The sequence below is a fragment of the Polypterus senegalus genome, chromosome 14, assembly GCF_016835505.1.
Source record: "Polypterus senegalus isolate Bchr_013 chromosome 14, ASM1683550v1, whole genome shotgun sequence".
NCBI lineage: Eukaryota > Metazoa > Chordata > Cladistia > Polypteriformes > Polypteridae > Polypterus > Polypterus senegalus.
The window spans coordinates 32,141,022-32,167,969 of NC_053167.1; the positions used below are offsets into that span (position 1 = coordinate 32,141,022).

The following is a 26,948-nucleotide window of genomic DNA, read 5'->3' on the forward strand; positions in this document are numbered from 1 at the left end:
TCAATTCAGAGGGCTGAACTCTTCCAACAGGGCTATTAAAGTGATGGGGGAAAGTTAATTAGAAGTGAAAACTGGTCACTGATTAGGAAAAGGGTTAGAACGAAAACCTGTAGCCACTGCGGCCTGGAGTTCGCCACCCCTGTCTTACCCAGTAACCCCTGGGGAGTAGGCAACGCTTATGTGAAAAGCCATTAGAAACGTGAAACAAGCTCGAAACGACCCTTAACAGTCGCAAATTAACTGCAGAAACAAGAAGCTTTTTCGATTCAACTTGGACCGCTAATTAATCAATTGGTCAGAAAGCTGGAGAGCATGCCCAGTGGAACATCTAATGCCACCGGTGAAACCCACCCCGTGAAAAGCATCCACTGTATGAAAAGTGTGAAGAAAGCCGATCTCCGTAATTTTTGCCTTTCCAAATGGTGAGAAGGGTTAGATTGGTGAATACCGTATACAGAACAGTCCGTAATCGGCACAAATTCCTAAAAATTATATTTGACAAAAAAGCCGAGAGTGGCTTGCAGTGGACATTTTATAGAGTTCAACTCACAGGTTGCCCGCTGCTGATCACAGGGTGCGTCACGCCCCGTCACTTGAAATGCGAACGAGCGACTATTAGATTTGAAAAAGGACTAGTAGGTTATTGAATGTACGTAACGCCGGTGATTGACGTTTTAAGGAAGTGTAAATGAGAGAAGGGATTAAAGATCGCAAGCCCAGTTCACTAATTGATGTCTAGTTACCAATTCGAAGTAATTGTTATCACCAGTTTGGCGTTGCTCACATTCGAAGTTTGTCTCGTTTTAATCCCCAAAGTCGCACGGGAGTGCGCTGCGCGTCGCCGTTTATTTTCTTCTCTGTGAAGGCGGCAAAGGAGCGCCAGTCCTTGAGCTTAACATTTCCATTAATCGGTTTCATTGCATTTTCAGAAAGCGCCCGTTTTACCCAACAGATAATAACAGTACAATATTAAACCGCAACAACAACAGGAGCACGAGGGCGAGTTGAGGTGTAGTCTGTTACGGTTGAGCAAGATGGAGATCCCGGCGTATTGCCCGTCGGTGTGCCAGCTGTCTTTGCGGGAGCTGTTGGAGTTACAAGAGCATCCCCTTACCGAGGAGCAAGCGTGGGCTCTGTGCTATCAACTCTGCTGCCTGATGATCAACGAGCAACACCGGCACGGTTCCTGGAAGCCCCTCCGCCTGCGAGGGTCCGAGAGCGTCTTGGTGAGGAAGGATGGCACAGTCTACTTAAAAACGGAGGAAGCATCTCGTAAGGAACCCTTTTTATTACTGCATAGTCCTTCGCTATGATAAACGGCGCCGAAGAATAGCCTGGGTCTTCTCAGAATGGCAAGATTGAGCGCCTTGCCGCGAGACAACACGCGTGCGTAGGTTGCGTTTGTTGCGAAGGATGGCGTCGCCGCTGGTGGGCACGATTTTGTGGCAACAGGTACGGGGTGGCCTTAACCCAAGTTTTAGAAAGCAGTACGTGCTCTGCTTTTTTTTTTTCTTAATTTATGAAACATTAAAATATTTGGAAGAAAACCGAATGATGGTCTTTCGCGCAGCGGTAGAGAAACGAGTTCTCGTCTTTCTCTCTCTCTCTCCCCCCTAAAATGAATCGGGTTCTTTAAGTAAATATGCTTTTGTGAATTGCCTAAATGCTAGTTTGAGGAATTAAGGTAATAATGAGGATTTCAAAGGGACTGTCAACTTGCGCAAGTGTGTGGTTTTGTTTTTTTTTTTTATTGAAATGGTGGACTTTAATTTACATGCATCGCCTACACGGGAGCCAGGCGAGTCAGTGGGCGATGCTGTGCAGTCGTTTTCAGGTGCGTCGAGCTCGCCGCCGATCGTTTGTGCGCGCCGCATCTGTTTCTGCGCCCACGCCTGGCTCTCCTTACCTCTCATTGATGACTGTGTTCGTGAATAATCAATGGATAAGGGAGGCTTGGGTAAAAAGACGGGAAGTCCTGATGCTGCTGGAGCTGTACCAGCAAGTCGTTTTAAAGTGGCTGCTACGATTGTCGTCAGGCCAGGTCCTCCGGATCGACTTTGGAGCTGCGGCACAGGGGAGAAGTGACTGGTTTGCATTTCGCATGCCCTTCTGGCAGAGAATTTTGCTAAATGACAGCAATAAATTAGGGTGGAGGCAAAGTTTTCAGTGGCCCAGTCGTCATTAGGTAAATGACTTTTACGCTTTATTTTATATTGAAAAAAGGTTTAAATGGGTTATGTTGAGGTCCCAGGGATGACATTCAGAGCCGATCAAAAATGAACGCTCAACACGTGTAAATGCAAATACATTTTCTGTACAACCATGTTGACAAAAGTGGATATATTTTCTCTTAAGTAATTTATGATCTCAGTCTGGACACTGAGTACTGCAGATTCATTTAAAGGCCAAGGGTAAATACAACCTGCACTTCAAAATGGGTAATCCACCTGAAACTATGCATGTTTGGGTCAAACTAGTACTTGGAATGGAGACCATCTTGGAAAAGTTGGCATTGCAGCTGGCAGATGTTTTGGTGCACCTATTTATGGACACTTTACCCAGGGGTCTATGGGTGGATCTCAGTGCCTTGGTGCAATGGTGTGGAGACTGTGCTGTCTTCTTGGTTAAGATGTAAGATGGAGGTCCTGACTTTAGATGAGCTTAAGTTCCCTGTGCATTTTTCAAAGATGTCAGGGCGTTTTCTGATGTTTGTCTCTCTCTCTCTCTCTCTCTCTCTCTCTCTCTCTCTCTCTCTCTCTCTCTCATATTCATCTAATCGCTAATGTGTGGGGAGTGCACTGGTGCAAAAATGTTTGCTGGACCATCTGAGTGAATGCTACACATCAATGGTAGTTGAAGTGGTTCCCCATTGTCTATGTAAAGTGCTTTGAGTAGGTAAGAGAAGCACTATGTAAAAAAGCAATTACTATTTTTAAGTTGTGGATCCAATCAAAGCTTAAAACACACATTCGTGGTTGGTGTAGGGGAGGTTCTGATTTATGGGAGGTTAACAAAAAACATTTTTTAAAGGGTTTTCATTACCCTTTTGTGTCGCTTGTGATGGCCTGGTCTCTGATCTAGATTTGGTTCCTGCCTTTTACAGACGTCGCCAATAGGTTCAGTCTAATCGTCTTTAGTGAATGGATGTATATTACATTGTTTCCATGATTAGCATTTTTTTTTCCCCCTCGGATATTAAAAATCCTAAGATTGTGCAGGTTTTTTTTTTTTTCCAGAACTTTTTTTTTTTTTCTTCTTCTTCCCCTATGGAAAGGTTTTTGTTAAAGGGTTGTGGGTGCTAGAGATCAGTTTGTGGGTGTTTTTTTTTTTTTTTCCCCTCTACCTGAGAGCTTACTGCTGGGTGCTCCTGGAGTTATTTTCTGGTAGAGAAAGAGAGGGAGCTCATATTAAATTACTGTAACTGGTCAGTTTAGACTGTCCAGTCTGAGTCATGGATGTGTCATCAAGTGTGTGTTTGTTTTCTGCTTGATTCTGGGGGGATTAGGCTGATGTAAAGGAATGTGGGTTCAGCAAATGTATGCACTGTACGTGGTTTTCTTCAATTTACAACTCGTTTGTTTGCAACTTTTTGTCGATTAGCACTTAGCAGTCAGTTATTTTAATGAAAATTAGTGATGCTGTGATTATCTCTCAGAAGAGAACCTTTCCATTGTTTTCAGTAGCAGAACTGGCTTTGAACAGAAATGTGTCGTGTAAGAGGCTAAACAGAATTCTACATTTTTAAATTGCTACTAAAAAGCTTGGGATTCATGTCTGTCTTTTAAAAGACCAAAATTTTCACTGACAGATACTTGATATTCAAAACCTGGGGTGCACTGACAGGCTGGAATTGGCCATTTCAGCTTCTTCAGGGTCAGTTATTGATAGTGTATTAAAGCAGTCTGGCAGTCATAAGGTGCCCTCCGGTATCGGGGTGTTTAATGAAGAAACTGCTAAAAGTCAATAACCATTCTGCATTTCTCATTTTCTACAGTATGTGGTTTAAACATCAATTATCGGTTTCTTGCCTTTTGTGTTTAGGTCCAGTTTGTACAGTAATTGATGAATGCCTGGAACCTGGCCATTAGCTTTGTACTGGGTTCGTGTGGTGTGATTTGGTATTAGTGGTTTCTTTTGAATGGAAAAGCAAAACTTCAGAAAGTCCCACTTTTTTATATACTGTATTTTTTTTTAAAATATAAGGTGTGTAGGTAACAGCTTTTTCATACAGTGCATTCTTTTTGTTCAGTAGTAATTTGATTTATAGATGATTAGAAAATTACCAAAACATTACCAAGGACAAGTTCATTTTAGTTAATCTAATTGAACTTTTATTTCTAACGCTGTTGAGAACCATATACTTCTATAACTTGTAAACGATGACTCCATCATGCAATTGATGTCATTATTCTGAAGAGGGTGTTCAGTCAAAGAGTCATGGAGTGCCATGGTTTAAGTAAAGAACTCAAGCCTAAGTTGTAGCACCTGTGGGAAAACTCCCAAAATCAAGGCCCTCAACCTGGGAGCTGTACAATGGCTGAACCTGTGCTCTGACCTCCAAAGGTTGTGCAAAGAGACAGTTTCCCTAATGAAATAAATACAGTACAACGTAACAAATTGCAACAATGTATAATCTACATATGATACATGTTTTAAGGAAAATGTATGCATTTAACTATCTGTGAAACTGTTTTGATTTCAGTTTAGATTTTTGTTGACTATAGGAGGAGTGTGCTGTAACAGGTTTACAACTAAAAAAAAAGTATTTCAAGTAACACAGATTGTCATGTGCAGTAAAACGGAGCAATTTCAAACTAATTGTATAGAATTATCCTAACAACATACAGTGCATCCGGAAAGTATTCACAGGGCATCACTTTTTCCACATTTTGTTATGTTACAGCCTTATTCCAAAATGGATTAAATTCATTTTTTTCCTCAGAATTCTACACACAACACCACATAATGACAACATGAAAAAAGTTTACTTGAGGTTTTTGCAAATTTATTAATAAAAAATACTGAAATCACATATACATAAGTATTCACAGCCTTTGCTCAATACTTTGTCGATGCACCTTTGGCAGCAATTACAGCCTCAAGTCTTTTTGAATATGATGCCACAAGCTTGGCACACCTATCCTTGGCCAGTTTCGCCCAATCCTCTTTGCAGCACCTCTCAAGCTCCATCAGGTTGGATGGGAAGTGTCGGTGCACAGCCATTTTAAGTTCTCTCCAGAGATGTTCAATCGGATTTAAGTCTGGCCTCTGGCTGGGCCACTCAAGGACATTCACAGAGTTGTCCTGAAGCCACTCCTTTGATATCTTGGCTGTGTGCTTAGGGTCGTTGTCCTGCTGAAAGATGAACCGTCGCCCCAGTCTGAGGTCAAGAACGCTCTGGAGCAGGTTTTCATCCAGGATGTCTCTGTACTTTCCTGCAGTCATCTTTCCCTTTATCCTGACTAGTCTCCCAGAGCATGATGCTGCCACCACCATGCTTTACTGTAGGGATGGTATTGGCCTGGTGATTAGCGGTGCCTGGTTTCCTCCAAACATGACGCCTGGCATTCACACCAGAGTTCAGTCTTTCTCTCATCAGACCAGAGAATTTTGTTTCTCATGGTCTGAGAGTCCTTCAGGTGCCTTTTGGCAAACTCCAGGTGGGCTGCCATGTGCCTTTTACTATGGAGTGGCTTTCGTCTGGCCACTCTACCATACAGGCCTGATTGGTGGATTGCTGTAAGAGATGGTTGTCCTTCGGGAAGGTTCTCCTCTCTCTCTGCCAGAGTGACTATCGGGTTCTTGGTCACCTTCCTGACTAAGGCCCTTCTCCCCCACCAAATCGCTCAGTTTAGATGGCCGGCCAGCTCTAGGAAGAATCCTGGTGGTTTCAAACTTCCACTTACAGATGATGAAGGCCACTGTGCTCATTGGGATCTTTAAAGCAGCAGAAATTTTTCTGTAACCTTCCCCAGATTTGTGCCTTGAGACAATCCTGTCTCGGAGGTCTACAGACAATTCCTTTGACTTCATGCTTGGTTTGTGCTCTGACATGAACTGTCAACTGTGGGACCTTATATAGACAGGTGTGTGCCTTTCCAAATCATGTCCAATCAACTGAATTTACCACAGGTGGACTCCAATTAAGCTGCAGAAACATCTCAAGGATGATCAGGGGAAACAGGATGCACCTGAGCTCAATTTTGAGCTTCATGGCAAAGGCTGTGAATACTTCTGTACATGTGCTTTCTCAATTTTTTTTTAATTTTTAATAAATTTGCAAAAACCTCATGTAAACTTTTCACATTGTCATTATGGGGTGTGTTGTGTAGAATTCTGAGGAAAAAAATGAATTTAATTCATTTTGGAATAAGGCTATAACATAACAAAATGTGGAAAAAATGATGCACTGTTAATACTTTCCGGATGCACTGTATGTCCACTAATGTTCTCATGCTGGTATGTGCAGTTACAAACAGAAGAGAGGTAAGTAACTCTCTAGTTGGCAGCATTCCTGGCGAAAAGTAATACTCAGTAGGTGTCCATGGTAGGTTATTAGGCTATGTCGTTGGGTTTGAATCGGACACATTCTCACAGTTCAAGATATCTAGGCTAAATGGCTGCCTTCCCCTTCCTGCACACTTTATGATATTATAGATTATGCAAATTTCTGCACATACAGTACTTTGAAATATATAAAAACTAAACTTGCTTTAAAGCCACACATTTTCATGGCAGTGTCACCCCGTGCGTAAACAAGTTTCTGCTCAGTTTTGTAAACTGGTGGCATCCAGTGTCAATGGTGTGGGATTTATCAAATCTATCCGAATAAATTGCATATCTTTTACAAATTTAATTCACTTTATTGTAATCTGTAACAATATATTGATGCACGTAATGGCCAGACCATTCCAACTACCATAGCTGCTTTAGTGTTGGAAGACGTCACAAATGGAAGAATTAAGAGAGTCTGTAGATGACTGGTTTCTAAGTTGATTTCTATCCTCTTGGAGATGTGTGTTTGTATTGGCACTAGCTTTACAAAGGCAGACATTGAGGAATTGTGCTCTTCCTGCTCCTTTGCAAGTCCTGTCCACCCTCAGGTTTTTAGCCACAGGAGCTTTTCAGTATGAACTTGCTGACTGTTAGGTTATTTCACAAACCTCACTTAGTTGTGTCAAGCCAGCTGTATGGAATGGTATTATCCTCTTGTCATCCGGATATAAGATTTCCTTGCACTGTGGTTGAAGTGCCAAACATGAAAGTGCAATTTGTAGCAATGTCCAGTTTTCCAAATGCAATCGGTAGTCAACTGCATGCACATTGTGTTTGCAATGATGCTGGACAAATTACATCAGCCAGGGATTAATCACAAAGAGGAGGAGCTGGCGTCCCATCATCCCATCTGTAGCGGGAGCGCTTATAAAAATGGCAGCTCCATACAGTTGCCATTTGCCACAATAGTTGGAAAGCACCTGCAACTGCCATTTTAAGGATAGTGAGTCATCTCAAAGAACCATGTAAAGAAAGGAGAATCGATCCGTTGTGGCGCTTTTCAAAAACATTACACTATAAAGGCTCCTTCAAAGAATGAATTTGCTTATGTAAATATGAAGCATTTCCACTCTAATATGCTGTCTTATAGTCCACAGAAAGTGCGTTGTATTATGCAGGCATGTAGCGTACTGCATAATGAGCCACACCATCGTGTCTTGCCTATACATAGAGAGATGTGATATGATGACCTTGACCCACCAAATTATTGGCCAACTTTAAAACTTTGTTAGAATGTAATTAGCAGAATGTAAAAATGGGTTATGAGATGCGTGTTTTTTTTTTAATATCCCATAGTACATGAAATGAGGATGAATACATCCTCCGAGCTATTGTCAGACCTTGCACTGGTGGTGTAGGCCATGTGATATCCTGGTGCAGGACAATTCCTGGCCTCATGTAGCCAGAGTGTGTAGGCAGTTCCTAGGTGACAAAGGTATAGATGCCATTGACTTGTCTGCAATTTCCCCAGATCTGAATCCAATTGAGAACTTCTGGGTTGGTGTTCATCTGCCATCAAGTAGTGCCACAGACTGTTGTGGAGCTCACTGACGGCATGATTCAGGTCTGGGAGGAGATTCCCCAGGACACCATGTACCGTTTTATCAAGGGCATGCTCATACTTTGTCAGGAGTGCATACAGGCACATGGGGGGCTAAACAAGCTACTGAGTCACATTGAGTTGCTGTGCTGAAATTCATGTAAGTTGGATCAACCTGACATTAATTTATGACTGAGATTTCAGTGTGCTGTTGAATCTAGCCTTCAATGGTTTGGTGATTTTTGTTTCCATTTACACTTGTATCATTTTGTTTTTGATGAAATACACAGTATTACTCGGTAAACATTTCCTACTTGAGCATTTTGTTCAAGATCTGATGTGTGATTTAAGTGTTCCCTTAATTTTTTTTTTTGAGCACAATATATTGTTGAAAATAGTTTGAAATAAATCAGTTTACTTGTTGCATGCTTTATTTAACAAAACTAAAGATGGCAGAAGAGAAACATTTTGTTTCAAGAGCTCCTGTTGAAGGTGGAACAGAGCCCTTGAGCCCACTTTAAGCTGCATAATATACAATTTATTTGCACAGCATGCTGCCCTGTACTTGCAGTGGTTCATTATATTATAAATTACAGTTCTACTTTTTGTGGAATTATCAAACATACTTAAATATGATTAGTGGCATGGTTTATGCTCTTCTAAATATCAATTTTTGTTTTGCAGGGGATGGTATTGAGTTGCTGACAGAAGATCAGGTAATTGTGTTAAACTGAATTTGTCTGTTAATGCTTTACTTTTTTTGGAAATTGTGCTTGGGTAGTTTCATTTTCATATTTTGGTACATGGGGCTATAAACTTAATCTAGAAGAACTTGGTAAACCTCAGGGTTCACATAAGTAAACTGGATGGGTCTGACAACACAGTGGCGCACTGTACAAGAAGGGCCAGAATAGAGTACTTTCTAAGGCGACACGGGTCTTTTGATGACCAGTCCATAGTAGTCCGTATGGTATGCTGCAGTCTCTTGGGGAAGCAACTTGAGCACAAAAGAAGCACAATGCCTGAACAAACCTATTGGGGAAAGCCTGCTTATCACAGGGTTAACCCTGGATACACTGGAAGCTGTTGTGGAAAAGATGACTATAACCGTGGATGCCATCCTGTAAAATCACCTCCAGGCGATGCTGGGTTGCAACACTTCGCCATGGGCTCATTTTACCACAGTGCACTAAGAAGCACCTCTGGGAATCTTTTCTACCCACTGCTATCGGGCAATTCATGCTTCTCCCGATGTACTCGTCAAGTTTGTTTTATTGATTTTTAATTGAATGCATCTGTCCTGTGAGGTCTCTATCCTTGTTTTTTGGTTCTGCTGCTGCATGCATTTGAATTTCCCCATGGAATTAATAATTGATCTAAATTGACAACCTGAAACAGTTTTCTATCTAAGTATTGAGAAACCAATTGGACTAAGATACTGTAGATAACAATTTGTAGAGTTTCATTTACAAATATGCAAGACCTCTTGTCAAAAGTCCTATTTTAAAAAAAGTGTAATGCCAGGTAGTATTAAGGTTACCATCTCTGAATGGATTTTTTTTTTTTTCCATGGTTAGCCCGTATTCTAATGTACTTTTGCTAATATCTGTTCATTCACTTTCTCTTCCTCTGTGCCAACCTTCTTGTAGGCTGTTGACTATCTGGGCAGGCTAATCTACTCTGGCCTGGACTGGGGTTTAGCTGAAGATGTTGAACGGAATCTTGGAGAGATGCTGGAAAGTCTCATTTACCAGATGACGAAGTTACATGCCAACCAGAGAACACCTGGTGAACCTGTGCAGCCCATAGCCACTTTTTATGAAGTGGCTCAGGTGATCATTTGTCTGGAGTTTTTGCACTTTAAATCAGACTAGCACAAGTCTATAAATCAACTGTTTAAAGCATAATCTTTAAAGATATTCGTATGCTTTGTAATTGTCTCTAGATTTGGCAGATAATTTGTATAAATATTCTTTACTACATAAATGTCATTAAATCTTATTTAACAGTGTGTCTTTTAAAGTTATGCAAACTTTGTGAAACAGTCTTGGTTGTGAATGCTGAGCTCCAAATATGTTACCAGATGTACAGAAATTGTTCACCGTACAAATTTATTGGTATCTTGTACTCTGTACAGTGAGACCTGCTGTATAAATATAGGAATGGTGGCTAAAATGTATAGAGACTTAAGATTGCTTATGAAATATTGATTAGTTTCCACATAGTCATACAAGAACATGAGACAACAGCTTACAATGGTTATGATGATGAATGGACCAATGGGGCTGACTGAGTCTTTTGTGTGTTCAGGTGTGGACTGCTAGATTAACCCTTTTGAACGGAGTACCTGACAGCTGAAACGATTTTCTCCCTTCACTCCTTTTCTGTTTTTGGGGTTGTAAATAGTTGTGCTATGGCTCAGTACTTGGTGGAATGGGAAGGGTACCAATGTATTTGGTATTCATTTATTAGAAAACTAAATTTGATGTAACCATTATTTTATTGCAGGTGTGTGAAGCACGCCTATACAGTCCAGCAAAAGCTGAACATCATTACCGGGCTATTTGCTCTATTTTATTTGCCGAGACCATTGACCTCTGCCAATATCTTAATAAAATTCAGAATACAAAAAAGGTATGCTTTACATTTTTGGGTTCTAGCTAGAACTTTTGAAGGTGTTTCACAAATTTAATTTTTAGTTTAGGAGCTATATAAAAATGTAAATTCAAATTTAGCTTGTTTCTCTTTTTTTAAAAAAAAAAAAAAAAAAATTGAGAAAATGTCTGCATTAAATGTTGGTAAAGTTGGTTCATAGGTTTGCTGAGCTATTTTGCCTTAAAGAAGCTCTTGATAAAGTATGTGAGCGAAGTTTAAATTTACTTCAATCCTGCACACATTTAAAGTACTTGTTTACAGTATAACACCCCAAATGTGTGTTATATTAAAGCTACCATGCAGACAAAGGGCACAACGTCTGTTTTTGTACTTGTTGGGTGTACTTTTGTGTTTGTGGGTTTTTATTTTTTATAAATGGTTATTATACAGCACAGAAGTTAATCCAACACCTTTTTACACAGTTGAGCTTGGTTGCCTAAATAAGCTTTGTGATGTTGAAGTTGGCACTTGTTTTATGTATTGGGCATTCTCATGTATTTGTGTGTGTGTGTGCTGTAGTGCAGTGCATTTTGTAAATTGCTTTTATTCTCTTTATCCCTGCTGAATTCAGCAATGTTTGTTTTTTCTGTTTTAGACTTTGCAGAAGCTCATCAGTATTCCAGAAAACACTAGAGTGGCTCCTGCTGGTGCTAACTGGGTATTCAAATTTGTGTTTTCATACAAAGCCTGACGGTCTTGAACAAGTGATATTTGTGAGGGCTTTTTTAATTTTTGGGAACAACCTTGTTCGTTCTGTACAGTGCTTACTAGAAGGTGAATTCCTAACATGATACTTATTTTAAATTTAAATTGTGTTAATCTAGATTTGAAAAGGGGATTGTGTTGAGTCATATTCCTATTGAATTAATGAAGTGAATGAATAGTATAGTGGCTTTTTAAAAAATTTGTGATCATCTTTAAAAATGAAGTATTTTGAATAGTAGTATGATTTCTCACCCCTAGCTATTAAAGCTTTGGGTTTTTGGATACTGGTGATAATTGTGCAGGTGAGAGTGGCTGTGTATATCTATATGAAAAGCCATGTCTGCCTCTGTTTAAGGCACTCTTTAGTATGTGTTTTTATAAATCTGTGGTGCAGGTTTTTTCTTGGAAGTACGTGATTGATGAGCTGCGCAAGGGTGTAAGGCTGCGGTCGAGGAAGGAGTATCCAAACTCCAGTACGCCTTTACCAGTGGAGCTGTCTCCTTTTGAAAAGCTATTAAATGACATTCGGGGCAAGAGGTATACATTACGCAAAGTGAAGGTAAGTAAAAAAGTATACTACGAGCTGCTGAAATTGCTCGGAAGTAAATTTTTTTTTTTTTTTAAAAAAACCATGTCAAAAGGCCACATCAACAAAAATTTAGTCATTGGATTTTCCGTGGTTATTTTCAGTAGAATGGAACTTTAATATCTGAGATTATTAAAAGAAATTGCATTATGCTTGTCACTGAAATGATTTTGAGGAGATAATGATAATGGGAGGTTCTATAACAAGCCAAGCATTAATGACTGATAAGCAGAATTTATTTCAGACAGTTGGTAATCTACAGCGACAGATGAGTCCTCGCAGAGGATTTATGGACTGCCTTCATCAGAGTTCCTCTTTGAGGCCAGTAAGTTGGAACATTGTTTTGGAAAGAATACTTTAGCAATGTACTGTAGACTGCATTTACCATGCAATGCCTAAAGCAAATTTTGCACTATGTACAGTTGAAGTCGGAAGTTTACATACACTAAGTGTAAATTCTTTAAATCTGACTTTATAACCCCTCCACAGATTTTATACTAACGGTCAAACTTTTGGCGTATCATTTAAGAAATCTAAATTGTGCAGGGAAAAAGTGTTTTTTTCCATCATTGCTAGCAGGGTATTTCACTTTTTATTGACTATATTGCAATTTCAGTGGGTCACAAGTTTATATACACTTTAACTGTGCCTTTTTAAAGAGCTTTGAAAATTCCAGAAAATGAGTCTTTAGGTAATTAGACAATTAGGTTCTGATAGCCAATTGGCCAATTTGGAGTCGTGTGGATGTATGTTACGGCCTGCCATAAACAATTCTTCTTTGCTTAATATAATTTGGGAAATCGGAATCATCCAAGACCTCAAAAGAAATTGTGGACCTCCACAAACCTGGTTCACCCTTAATGCCTGAAGGTTCTATGTTCATCTATACAAACAATAATACACAAGTATGAACACCATGGGGCCACACAGCTGATGTGGTGCTTCGGATGGAGATGCATTCGGTCTCCTAGAGAAGAATGTACTTGGCACAAAGTGCAAGTCGGTCCCAGAACCGCAGCAAGTACAGGAAACAGACAAGTCTCTGTATCCAGTCTTTTTATATTGACATAACCTGAAAGGCTGTTCAGCAAGGAAGAAGCCACCACTCCAAAGTGGCCAAAAAAATGGCCAGACTGCAGTTTACAGTGACATATGGGAATGAATCTTGCTTACTGTAGAAATTTCCTCTTGTCTGAAGAATCCAAGATCAAGCTGTTTTAGCCATAATGACCATCGTTTGGAAGAAATGGTGAGGCTTGCAAGTCAAAGAACATCATCATATGGGTGTTTTGCTGCAGGAGGGACTGGTGCACTTTACAAAATAGCATCGTGATGAAGGAAAATTTATGTAGATATACTGCAGCAACATCTCAAGCGCAGCAAGAAAGTTCCATTGCAAAGGAGTATTACACATGGACAGTGACCCCAAGCATAATCTTAAGTTGTGGCAAAATGACTTGAGGACAAAGGGGTCAAGGTATTGAAGTGGCCATCAAAAAGCCCTGAAGGAGGGGGGGCCTGCAAACTTTTCCCAGCTACACCAGTTGTCTGGAGGAATGGGTCAGAATTCAAGCAACTTATTGTAAGAAGCTTTTGGGAAGTGACTCAAAACGTTTCGCTTGAGTGAAACAAGATTAAAGGAAATACACTTAATATTGGAGAGCATGTGAACTTGTAAACCCACTGGAATTGTGATATACTGAAAAAGCTAATTATTCTATCTGTGAACATTGTTGGGAAAACAAATTATTTTTGCCCTGCACAAAGTAGATGTCTTAAACGATATGCCAACTTTATAGTTTTGTTAGTACAAAATCTGTGGAGGATTTATAAAGCGAGTTTTAAAGAATTCATCCTAATTTTATGGAAACTTCTGACTTCCAACTGTATATATGACTAATTCAAAGTATTATTTACGCACAGTATTAACACGAGAAATGCACAGCTATAACTGGCCCACAAATTAAGTATTGGGTGGGTATATATTAAAACTGCAATATCTTTACCTTTATAACCAATGTTTCTGGCAACCTGTAGCCTCTTTTACAAACCTAATCTATTGCCTCTGTGAAATACTGTATGTAATGAATGCAGCTTGTGGCCAGTTTCTTGCATTAGATTAACTATCAGAACAGTTGTTGATGGTTTTTTAAATGGTTAACATTTGGCTATTTGGTCTAAGTGTGCATTTATGTGTACGGAAGCGTATTAGGCCCACGGGTGGGGAAAAAAAAAAAAAAAATCAAAATGTCGAGATTAAAGTTGACATTTACACTTTATTCTATTGTTTGTTTTGTCAGAATGTCGCAAACTAAACATCTTAAAATGAGTGTTCAATTTACTAGATTTTCTCAATCCCCTTTATTAATTAATGTAGCACATTAAATGCTTTATATTAAGTGTTCCCCGACCCAGTTTTTAATCTCTATGCGCTTCTTCAACTGACTTCCTCTTGCACTGTGAGGCGCAGACAGCGATCGCCGTACATTGACTTCATGATGTTCCTTCTCTAAGAATATTCAGAATACTAAGAGAAATACTTTATCATCTTCACGATGAAATGCATTAAAGCATGTATTAAACATGGGTGGCGGGGGGGCACGGTGGTGTGGCTATAGAGCTGCTCCCTTGCATTAAGGGGGTCCCCAGTTGTATGTTCTGTGTAGTGAACTTTATGGCAAGTGTGACGAGGCTCCAAAAAACTGGATATATAAATGGGTATCGCACAGGTTTAACTGGAATATCATGTAAATGTTGGGTTTGTGATGTGGTGGTCGGAGACACGAACACAGGATTAAATGGATGTTCTTCTGAGCAGGCTTTCTTTACTGCATGCGTGCTATCTCTGACATACTAAACCTCCAGTTTCTATCCTTGCTTTTTCTTTCTGCACATAACCAATCACCACAAAATTAACGTCTTTGTGAAATTAAAACAAGTTATAAACCTAGACCCCAGAGTTTTCAGAACTTAAAATGGATTAAAGCATATGGGGGCACGGTGGCGTGGTGGTTGCACTGCTGCTTCGCAGCAAGGGGGTCCCGGGTGTTCCCTGCCTTGAGTTTGCATGTTTTTCTGGTGGGTCTATTTGGTGTGTTTGTTTTCTTTCAAAGACATGTAGGATGTGGGGTTTTGTTATGTATTATTGACCCTGCTACTTTATATGTTGCACGTATTCACCCTGCGATGTGTTGGCGTCTCATTCAGGATTTACTCCTGCCTCGCACAAGATGCTTGCTGGGATGGGCGCAACCCTGAATGGATGGCATAATTAAACATGTATGATGAAGGTTTTTTTTTTAATTTCTGAAAACTCCATCCCAGCCAGCACCGTGCCCCCACATGCTTTAATAATTTAAAGTTCTGAAAACTCTGAGGTCTAAGTTTATAACTTGTTTTAATTTCACACAGACGTTAATCTTGTGGTGATTGGTTATGTGTAGAAAGAAAAAGCAAGGATAGAAACTGGAGGTTTAGTATGTCAGAGACAGCACGCATGCAGTAAAGAAAGCCTGCTCAGAAGAACATCCATTTAATCCTGTGTTCGTGTCTCCGACCCACCAAGCCCAATATTTACACGATATTTAAGTTAAACCTGTGCGATACCCATTCATATATCCAGTTTTTGGGACTTTGCACTACACTGAACATACAACTGGGGACCCCTTAATGCAAGGGAGCAGCTCTATAGCCCTCCACCCATGTTTAATACATGCTTTAATGCATTTCATTGTGAAGAAGATATCAAGTATTTCTCTTAGTATTCATGATGTTCCTGCTCTAAGAACATTCAGAAGTCAATGTGCGGCGATCGCTGTCTGCGCCTCACAGTGCAAGAGGAAGTCAGTTGAAGCGCATAGAGATTAAAAACTGGGTCGGGAAACACTTAAAGCATTTAATGTGCTACATTAATGAAGGGGTTTGAGAAAATCTAGTAAATTGAACATTCATTTTAAGATGTTTAGTTTGCGAAATTCTACTGACAAAATAAACAATAGAATAAAGTGTAAATGTCGACTTTAATCTCGACATTTAGATTTTTTTTCTTCGCTATGTCCGGAATTTTCTTTATATATATTTTTTTTTTCACCGTGGCCCTAATACGCTTCCGTATATGTGTTACTTGCTCTGGCGCTTTTTTTTTTTTTTCTCTCCTTGATTTTGGCACTCTGTGTTTTAACTTCCGTTCCCTCAGTTGGGATGGTGTGTGTGGTGTTTTATTTATATAAAAAAAAAAATATTCATCTCTCAGTGACTATCCACAGAATGTATTATGACATTTTGGGGTACAGTAGTTTATAATAAGCTCATAGAACTAAAGGCATTTTTTATTTGCTAAGCTTTTTTTTTTTTTTTTTGGTGCTACTTGTAAACCTCAATTCTCCATTGCTATAGGCAAACGACAGAAGGTTAAAAATGCGTCCTAGTAACGAAACAAGTCTGCACCATTGTCTCATGATGGAAATCCGCTCTGCTGGGAAGCTGCGACCTCTTGCCTCAAGATTGAGGAGAGCTGCTTATCAAGGCACAGTATAAATTTTGGTTCTGTACAGGATATGGGCTGTGGGGTTTTTTGTTTGCTCTGCAACCAGGTGTGAAGTCAGTGTTGAAGAAATTTTAATGTGAAATGCAAATTCCCCACTTGGGTATTTCCAGGGGTTAAATCTCTACTGAGTGACGGTTAATTTCAGTAAAATGCTTGGTGTATTAAACCTTCTTTAACCTCTCTTTCTCCCCTCTTCTAGATTCATCTGGGCCTTCCCCAAACTGCATCTTCTCCCTCTGTTCATCTACGCAGGAAGAATCTCTGTCCGAAGATCTGCCACAACTAAGGAGCTTTGATTCTGAGGTATAGTTTAAAGAATTTGATTTGCTGCTCTATTGTCATACAGGCTCAATTTATTTATTTTTTTTTTTTTCACCTCCCCCCAACCCCTAAGACTTTGCAACCTGTTCTGCCAATACCATGACAGCTACTTTTTTTAGTCTTGTTTATACCAAAAATGCTTTATCGCCTTGGATAATTACACTGTGATTTCATTTATTAAAAGTGAGCAGTAAAATAGTTTGGAAATTAAGCTACCCAGGATCATAACTGTTTTCAAAAAGTGTTTAATGTTCTTGACATATTCAACTTTTATATTTGTTGAGCTGTGGTTTATACAGGCTGCAACTTGACAAAAAAAAGCCAACTATAAAATTGTCACTCTCTCAATATACCCCTTCCTCTTTACCTCTCAATTGATAGGAAAACTGTCAGTCCTTTGAGTTTAGTGATGGCAAATTGTCGGACAACATGAGTAGCCACACAGGTGAACATCTAAACTCTGACCCTTCATGGCCTTAGTGGTGTCCATCTCCGCTGTGGGGATTTATGGTGGGTATGTGTGGGAGGGGTTGGTGTTCTCTTCTTTCTCTGACCCCTTCACAATCTACAAATGTGAGAAAGCACAGCAAGTAAGTATTTCAAATTCTTTTTAAATTTGTTGTAGTGAAATAATGAGGTGTTTCATTTTTTGTAAACCGCCAGCCATCTGTAGCATTGCACTGATAAGTTTTAAAGACATTTTGGGCTTTAGGGTTACCTGGATATTCCTGATCAGAACAGTGACTTGTTCAAATGGCAGTAAAGGAATACTCCCATGGAAAACCAAACTTTGTTCCTTACTCTGTGGCTTGTGGTGATGGATGAAAAAATTGTTAATCTAATGTTTTCACGGAGATGTTCCTGATCGAGCAGGAGTCTGACCATTGCTGTACAATTGCAGACAATATCAAATACATCTTGAGTGGGGGGAAAAGAATCTTGCGTTGTACAATCCACATGTGAAGTCATTCAGTCATATGCTCACAACCTACAAAACTTTTCCTCTTCTAAGAGATCCAGGTGGATCAAATTCAGCTTTTCTATTAAGTATTCAAACACCAGTCCACCATGTCCATTTTAAGCCTTGTCTCTTGGCATTTATATAACCAACATGGTTCACCTTTTGCTTTATTTTTAACAAAATAGTTATTAATGTGTGTTCCATAATCGCAGAATCCGAACATCTGATAGCAACTGAATTAAATTGTGTATTTGGGTGGGTGGGTGTGGTTCCGATTTCATGTCTTTTTAACATTTCTTTTAAAAAAACTTAGCCCACCACTCTAGGTGGTTGTTTTTTGTTTGTGAAATGTCACAGTTGAGTCCAGGGTCTAATTTTGTTTTTTATATGCTTTTTCAGATCTCAAATTTTTCCCTGCATTGTCCTCTTCACCCCTGGACTCGCAGTATGACCTTTCTGATCAAAGAAGCCGATCTAAATCACTGGACAGCAGCACCAGTGAGCTCAACCAGGTAGATGACATAAAAATCAGTGAGGACATCACACCAATAATCCCAATTCATTTGTTGTGTACAGACTGTTGTGGTTCTGAGCTGCACAGATGCCTGCTCTGTGTTTTCTTGTATAGCTCCTCTGTGTTCCAAGACCCATCCAGCCTGTGTGGTGTTTTTTAAATAATTCATTTAGACATCCTGAGAAATGTTATAAACATTTTATGAGCTTTAACAATAGTTAAGGTTTGTAGTACCAATTTCAGGATTCTGGTGTTGGTGAGGCCTAGAAATTTGAAGCTGACGATCACCACACAATCTGACTGTATAGACTGCTGTGTGTGGTTTTGCTTTTATTTGGTTGGGTTGTTTTTCTGGGCTGCTCATTTGCTGAAATTTAAATACTAGAATGCTTTGGAGGTTCAAGGATACTGGACCGATAATAGGACTGAATGATTTGGAGTTGGCTTTTCTTTTTGATTCTTCAGGACAACTCTGCTGCTGGCACCTCTGTTACTCTTGCTGATGTTATCAATATCCGAAAGGCAGATATGGCAAATGTAATGGATTCATACAGCAGCTGCTGGAATAAGAGGGTGAGTTGGAGGAAAAATGAGTTTAATACTATATATTTAGAAGCATTGTTATCTGTATTGCTTGCAGCTGTCCCTTCCAGAATCTGTACATAAGATTTTTCTCCTTTTCTTAATCTCATAGCTGTGTTCCAACTGCTTTAAACGAAGTCTCTTTTTCACTTGGCATAATATCTGCCACTTCTGCAACAGGTAAACAGTCAGCACTGTCCTTGACTAGTGTATTAAAAGTTCATGCTTTGAGTTCATAACACTCAGATTACTGTAAATGCACTGTTTATAGTAGTTGCAGGGAGGTAGCTGGGGTGGGGGTTGGGGAAGAATCTCTGTCTATTTAAACTGGGGAAATAAATATATCCAGAAAAATCAGTGTGGCCACCATGATTTTAAGAGGGGGAAGTGCCAAAAAAAAAAAATCATGAACACTACCATGAAGCATCCCAGATTTCACTCTGGTATACAAGTGCTATTGGTAGATTGGAGGTACTTTTAATTTTTCATTATCTAAAATCAGTCATTCATTACTATATTTAAAAATCTTCAACCAATACTCTTCATTGTATTTTAGATTAATATTGGAATGGCCCATCTTTTTCTAAGAAACTGGAGTATAAGATATTTAAAAGTGTTACACTACATGGAGGATCGGATTGAGAGCAGGATGTAGAATCTTCTGAGTTGTAGAGATCATCTTAAATATGAGTGGACCTTTTTAAAGATGCCTCTTAAATGGTGGATTATTCATTAAACTGGTTAGTGGCAGAATCCTCATTTCATTTTACAGACTGACAAATCTAGTTGTTCAAACTGCCCCCAGAATCCTAAACTAAGCTGGTTGTGAAGTTTTATAGGTGGTTGGGCTGGTTGTGGTCTAGCTTTTATTTGTGTAAAATGTCTATAGTTTACTCCTTGGGCACAACTGACCTGTTTAATTTCATGGTTGCCTCTTGGTTATGCCTGCTGAGAGGTCTGAATGGTAACTTGATTGGCTGACTACTTTTTAGTGCACACGTCAAGTTAAGCCAGTGTCGTCTTGATCCTTTTCCACTTTTTTTTGTTTCCTTCTTTGTAGGGTTGTGTGTCCTGACTGCTGCTTGGAGGTATTTCTCCCACTCACCCACCCCCCAATCTTGCCTGCCATGAACATTTAACAGGAATGTGATCTTGAATGTCAAAGTTTTGCACTTATAGGTTTAGAGATCTAGCACTTATGAATCTGTTTTCCTAAGTAAAAAGATTAATTTTCCTGAAGGTCAGTGCAAGCTAAAGAGAGGACGGAGTATGCGAGATTGTATTTTGCAATTTTATATGATACTGGTGGAGATGAGCAGAATAAGATGAGACTAAGCAGATATAGAGAACAATAGCAGTCTCAGGGCTGTAAGATTAAGAATAAAGTTATTTGAAGGGCAGTAAAAGCAGATAATGACTTTATATGCTAGTGATGAGGGCTGATTGCCTTTCATTAAAGTTACAGAACTGTTCAAATCATTTTTTTTTTTTTTTTCCCCCCCTAGATGCTCCTACCATCTAAAACTTTTGTAAATCTTCCAGTTAGTTTTTTCAAGAGACTTATTCTCAGCCATGAGGATGTGGCTGATCAGAACCAGAACTTCTGGAAGGCAAGATGGGAGTGGGACTGCTCAAGGTGCGTGTTCAATTGTCTTTGGAAATGTTAAGCCCCAACCAGTCTGCCAAGTTTAATAGTGTTGAGTGATGACACTTAGAAGCATCTGCAAAAGGAACAAATGAGTTAATCCCTTGTCAGATGCGTAAAATTAAATGCAACTGCAAATTTCATTGGGGGAGAGTGCCTTGAGTAAATGTTGAGGTGCCACTGGAAGGGTGGATTACACTCTGAATTTGCCCTTGTCCATCTCTTGCTGCTAATCTGTCTGCTTAATAAACATCTGATGCAGTTCAGTTCACTAAAAGGCTTTGCTTTTATGTATGCCCTGTGATTAGCTGTCACCTATTCCTAATGTCACAAGTCTACACCCAAAATTGGAGAATTCTAATCATCAAATTGATAAACTTCATGTTTTAAAAGTGTTTTCCCCAATTATGGGTAGGCAGTTGTTACGACTTAGAACCTCAGTCAAATATGACTGATCCTTGTGCAACAACTCCAGTAGGGTCGATCCAATTGTTAGTAGTGATGTGTGTGAGCTGCAGTAGCTGAAGTTTCCTTATTATTGGAGAATAATTGCAAACCCTGGTTCTCCTCACAAACAGGGTTCACCTGTGTACCCATTCTAGTTAGATGTCTGGAGCTGGACATTCATTCAGTATACACTAAGGGCATTGAGAAGACTGGGCAACAGGTCTGCATTTCTGAAATCGCTATACACCACCACCAGAATTAAGAGCTATCGGTGTGGCAGCCTTTCTTTGAACCTCTGCTATGTTTAAGTGACCTTTTAAAGCTTTTATTTTAATTGAACTCTATCTGATACATTTTACATGCATGATGTAGTGAAAATTGTTCGTAGTCATTTGATAGTTGCATTAGCATAGCAACTGCCAAAACTATAGGAGGTGAAAGATGTCAATCAACCATGTGTCATGTTATGCTCTGTCACTAGATCTCCAAATCAAGTCATTAAGGGTGGCTTGTGGTTGGGTATTTTTATATAAAAAAAAAAACCCTTTTAATATTGGCTTGCTGGTTGGTTTATAGTGGCCTAGTGTGCTATTAAGAGAAAGGGGTTGGGTTGTTGTCTTTAGGCTTAGTTTTCTGTACATATTAATGTCTTAATCTCTTGGAATGGCTCCTTCATTGCTGGGTATGCAGATTTGAAATGATTGCTATTCTGACGTGAGCTCTCAAGCTGTGCCATCATACTTTGAGATTTGTGCAGTTTTGAAGAAGGGGAACCAAATGTGTCTACTGGCACCTGTGGTGTGTCATGAGCATGATTTGCTTCCTTATTAAAGTCTGGTTTTTTTAAAAAAAAAAAACCACTAGGTTTACTGAATAGAAGTCCTACAGATCTACTTGTAGTGCCTTTTGGTTGCTGATTTGTGTTTTTTTTTTAATAGTGTCCCTTTAGTGCTGGAATCCCAAAGTTTTACCAAAGCTACCCCGCACCACAGACTGGCCATGAAGGACTGGTACAGTAAGGAGCTCTGCGTCGGTTGCAAAGACTTCCTCCTCGATGCCTGTGACTCCCTCATCCTGCCAGCCATTCCTAAATCTAAGCCAACAAAAGAAATCTAATCCCGCCTTTTATGTGTATATGCGTTTCTAATTTTTTTTTTTTTTCCTCCCCCCAATGGCTCCCTTTTTCTTTCAGGTATTGGCAGTGGTTGATTTTTGTATGTCTTGCACCTAAACAGATACTTAACACTTTACTTTTGCACCTCATGTCACCATCTCATTTGAGTTTTCATTTTGGAATTATGCACTGTATTAAAGTGGATAAACCGTATCGGATCTCACACGGTTATCTTCACATTAAGCTGCACTGAGTTTTCAATGCACTTCTGTTTGTCCTGTGTGAAATGGCAAAATTGTACTGGTTGTATAGCTTTTTATGTGAGCCTTTTTAATGTATTTTTATATTTATTTGTATTTAAAAGTGAATATTAAACATCATATTTCTGAAGCCTGCTTTTTCAAATACATCTAATGGAAAATGGTAAAATTGAAATTTTTGTGAATACACCATAGGAGTGCTGATGCATATTTGGCTGTTGATAAGGAAGAAGTTTTATCACTGTTTTTAATCTATAGTTGCAGGGGGAAAACCAGTCCTGTTGGAGTCCTTATTTTTTAAAAAAAAAAAAAAAAAAAGTGTATTTTCAAAATGGTTTTCTTCTGTGTGTTTTTTTTAAATGGAAAATTTTGAAATTGTTGGAATAACATTTAGCTACTCTGACCCAGAAATTGATTTAAAAGGGTTTGATAAATAGCTTCTAACCTGCTTTATAAAAGATGTCACTTGTTTCCTTGAAGGATACTCCTACACCCTCTAATTTTGAAGGTTTATAGCTTAACCCTTTTGGCCCGGACATCCTATTACTAGTACATATGTTTCCGTTTTTTGTAAAGCACAGGTACGTATTGCAAACTGGAGCGACTGGTGTACAGTCTGCAAAATATGGAAATGAAAATGGATTCTCCGGATTGTGTGCACCTTTAAATTTTTATTTTTTCAAGAAGATTGTAGTATTTGACAGCTATTGTATAGGGAAGTCCGGATCTAATTTATGCCATTTTCATTACGCTATAACTTAAATTATATAGTCCAGGATTTTTCGGGTGATTTTTCTATCGGTGTGCAAACTGACGACAAAGAATTTTCTTCATGCTGAACTGGAACCCCCATAAATCAAAGACACACAGATCTGGCTTATCATAATTAGATCTGGACCACTCTGTATAAATTTTTTTTTTTTTTTTTGAGCTTCCTAGATTAGATACCCCAAAGGGTAGAATATCTCACAAATTTTCCCAAAAAAACAAAAGCCAGGGCTGAAAGGATACAAGACTTTACATACAGTATATGTTTTAGGGCAATATGGTGGCACAGTAATTAATGCTCCCTTGCACAGCTCGAGAGTCACAGGTTTGAATCTTGGGCTAGACCCTGTTTGCATGTTCTCCCCATGATGTTGATGGGTTTTGATTTTTTTTTTTCTTCTTCAAACCACCAAACACCCCAGATAAAATGACTCAATCACCCTGTTTATTTGTAATCTACATTCACTGGCCACTTTATTAGGTACACCTGCTCAACTGCATCTTCATGCAAATGTCAAGTCAACAAATCGCATGGCAGCAACTTGGTCAGTTTCAGCACGTCGATATTGATAAGACAAAATGCTAAAGTTCAAACTGAGCATCAGAATGGGGAAGAAAAGCGATTTAAGTGACTTTTGCATCTCTGAACAGCCTCAAACTTTGAAAGGGTGAGCCCTACCAATCTTGGGCAGTCAGTCTGTCATTTTCCAACCCGTTATATCCTAACACAGGATCCTACTGGAGCCAACACAGGGTGCAAGGCAGGCACAAACCCCCGGGCAGGGTGCCAGTCCACCGCAGGACACCCCCATGCAAATACTCCCCCCAGCAAATACTAAGGACAATTTAGGATTACCAATACACCTAACCCCCATGTATTTGGACTGTGGGAGGAAACCCATGCCGACATGGGGAGAACATGCAAACTCCACACGGGGAGGACCCAGGAAGCCAACCCACTGCGCCACCATGCTAGTCTTGCCCACTTGTCTTACACAGAGCGGACTCTACAACTGGTGAGTCCATCAGATATTAAAATGAAAAGATCTGGGCTTTTTGTAAGTACGTTTCTTTTCAGAGTTCAAACCTGTACAAAAAACTATTCAAGAACTATATACAAATTAAATCTTGGGAGAAAAACCTGTTTCTTACATATCGTCATCACATTTTCTTTACCCTCGCAACCCTTGAGAGCACATCAATCCATCAGTTGCTTCCACCTGTCTTTGGTGGGAGCAAACCCCCCACTTTTCAATGTCTCTTTGAACCTTTCCTCTTATCTGTTTCTGCATCCAGAGCTTAATGAATCTGGAAAGGCAGCATTTGTTATGTGTAATTACATTCCTTCTTGACTTCTAAATTTCCAGTCTTTCCGTAAGCCCTGGACTCACTTCTACTCTCAGAATACACATCTCATGGTTTCCTCCTCCTTATACCCTTGACGGGGGTATTGTGAGCCCATACTTGTACAGTCTGTTTTTTTTTTTTGTGGATAACCACCCTGTACCATTAACCAATTTGGATCTTTTTCAAGCCTTTGCACTGAATTCTGACCCGCACGTCCTGTCTCATCCCCAATTCCACCTAATCCCTCTTCTTGGACCGCCTTGTTATAGTTGACGGTTATCCCTGCGCACTGTCTCTTCCTTGAAAGCCTTGTATTTTTGCTATAAGTCTACAACATACTGATAATGAGGTGATCTGTACTTGGCCTTCGGGATCAGGTCATTCCAGATAGCTGCAAGTCTCATAGCACTTGTCAAACAGAAGGATGTCAAAAAATCGGAATTTGTAAAAAATCACAGGCTGAAGAAGTTTACAAGTCACAGCATAATAAGTGCAATCTATTTTCAGTTGAATATTAACACCACCCCGACCCCCTTCACTTACCTCTCCTTCCATATGAAAGCATCTGACTAGTTGAACTTCCCTCTTCATTCAAAACACAATATCTTTTTCTTGTCAATCTCCCATGCACTCTAGGCAATGGAAATACTTCTCCCAAGTAGTGGCAGGTTTACAAAACATCAGCCTTAACAACCAGAATTCTTCCAAGAAGATGCACATTGCTTCCTTTCCACAACATACTTCAGCCACTTCTGGGTTGAGAATGTGAACAGTAACAACCAGCAAAACTTGTCTAACTAGACTTCCTTTGAAAAATAAACCAGAGAATATTCAATTTCCTTCATCTTTGCTTTAGAACAAAAGTGTTAAAAATAAGTGATTTTGTAGAAAGTAATATTCACATACCCCTGCCTGGGGTTTGTTTCCTGCCTTACGCCCTGTGTTGGCTGGGATTGGCTCCAGCAGACCCCCGTGACCCTTTTGTTAGGATATAGCGGGTTGGATAATGGATGGATAATATTCACATATCATGCCTCACAATCTCCATGCAAACAGAAGATTCCATCCAGATTTTACTCCAATAGCTCCATCAGAATCTTCCTGACTGAGAAACAGTTCCTCATCTTCTGTAACTTTCCACTGAAGCCTCAAGGAATTGTTCCAGCTCACATTAAGACCTGTATCTGTCCATTTCATAGGCAATGCTCCATCGTGTTTTCTATGATCCATTCTGAAAGCAAAAAAAAAAAATTGTGACAGGGTGGTGTTGACTTGGCCAACCTACCCCAGCATTTCCACAGAAAAAACAATAGATGTCACCCTAGTGCTCAATCTTGACTGCAGTCTAAAAGAGACTGAAAAGTATTGGTCTTTACCTGGGCTGTCTTAACAGCATTATAGGCCCCCGGGCAGAGCAGTGCACCGGGACCCCTACCTACACAACCACACAGCAAATCACAACATGCCTAGGGTCCCATGAGCATAGGGGACCCATGCTAATCTATGCAACTGCCCAGTGTGCCCATGTGTTAAGATGGCCCTGCTCTGTACCCAGGGTTTGAGGCACCCTTGGGGAGAAACCAGCAAGACAGAAATTTAGGCAAGCAGAAACAATGTAGGTGGAGGGATTCTTTCCATCTCTCTGGAGTGTGGGAGAGTGCCTGCCTGTCTATCTATCTATCTATCTATCTATCCATCCATCTATCTATCTATCTATCTATCTATCTATCTATAGGGTGGTCCAGATATAGTTATGCAGTTTTCATTACGCTATAACTTATTAAGTTTATTACATAGAAAATCACCTGAAAAATCCCGGACCATCAAGAAGTGTGCGAACTGACGACATGAATCGTCTTCGCCGAACTGGAATTGTCCCCACATAAATCAAAGTCATCCAGACGATCTGGATCTGCATAATTAGATCTGGACCACCATCTATCTATCTATCTATCCCTTTCTTCTTACACTCTGGGGAAAGTCTGTTCTTGCTGCAGCCTGCAGAATGGGAAGAGCTACATGTTTGGGGAGGAGCTGGATGTTGGTGATGCACCATCACAAATCATTTTCATTGGTCATTCATTTGTAGCTTTTCCTGTAGCAAATGTTTAACACCTATGTAAAAGACCCTTGCGCTTTTTGTAATTTATAATGCTGTTAAATATTCAGTTTATTAAAACACTAGATGTTGCTACCCATCTAAGAAAATACCTCTTGCTGCAGCCTGTGGAACTGGGAGGAGCTGGATGTTTGGGGAAGAGTTTGAAGTATGGGGTGGTGCTGGATGTCGATGTTCTTTTACTGTATTACGCAGAATCCATGATTGATCTTTCTCAAACTCTTACTGTATTATATCTAACCTACAAAATAACCATATCACTGTGGGGAAAAAAATGGCTAGT

The 26,948-nt window shown here is 39.6% G+C and overlaps 1 protein-coding gene across 2 annotated transcripts; it reads left to right on the top strand.

The window, feature by feature from the left end:
- The first annotated feature begins 707 nt into the window (after positions 1 to 707).
- zgc:114123 (uncharacterized protein LOC569174 homolog) lies at positions 708 to 22,561 on the top strand. 2 transcript variants are annotated; one of them, XM_039735487.1, is made up of 16 exons: positions 718 to 1,272; positions 8,780 to 8,811; positions 9,745 to 9,927; positions 10,604 to 10,729; positions 11,346 to 11,408; positions 11,850 to 12,014; positions 12,286 to 12,366; positions 16,437 to 16,566; positions 16,787 to 16,890; positions 17,290 to 17,353; positions 18,269 to 18,381; positions 18,849 to 18,956; positions 19,078 to 19,145; positions 20,026 to 20,053; positions 20,471 to 20,601; positions 21,996 to 22,561. In XM_039735487.1, the coding sequence occupies exons 1-16, from the start codon at positions 1,035 to 1,037 to the stop codon at positions 22,171 to 22,173; spliced, it is 1,812 nt and encodes a 603-aa protein (XP_039591421.1). In that variant the 5' UTR covers positions 718 to 1,034; the 3' UTR covers positions 22,174 to 22,561. The 2 variants fall into 2 exon arrangements, with proteins under 2 accessions (XP_039591422.1, XP_039591421.1); XM_039735488.1 differs by lacking the exons at positions 20,471 to 20,601; positions 21,996 to 22,561 and having other exon boundaries at positions 708 to 1,272; positions 19,522 to 20,111.
- Positions 22,562 to 26,948: the final 4,387 nt, after the last annotated feature.

Bases quoted from the DNA above. Each gene is read 5' to 3' on its own strand.
- zgc:114123 (XM_039735487.1), top strand. From the start codon at position 1,035: ATGGAGATCCCGGCGTATTGCCCGTCGGTGTGCCAGCTGTCTTTGCGG. The intron at 11,409-11,849 runs GTATTCAAATTT...TCTGTGGTGCAG, and splicing joins CTCCTGCTGGTGCTAACTGG to GTTTTTTCTTGGAAGTACGT. The intron at 19,146-20,025 runs GTAAACAGTCAG...CCTTCTTTGTAG, and splicing joins ATCTGCCACTTCTGCAACAG to GGTTGTGTGTCCTGACTGCT.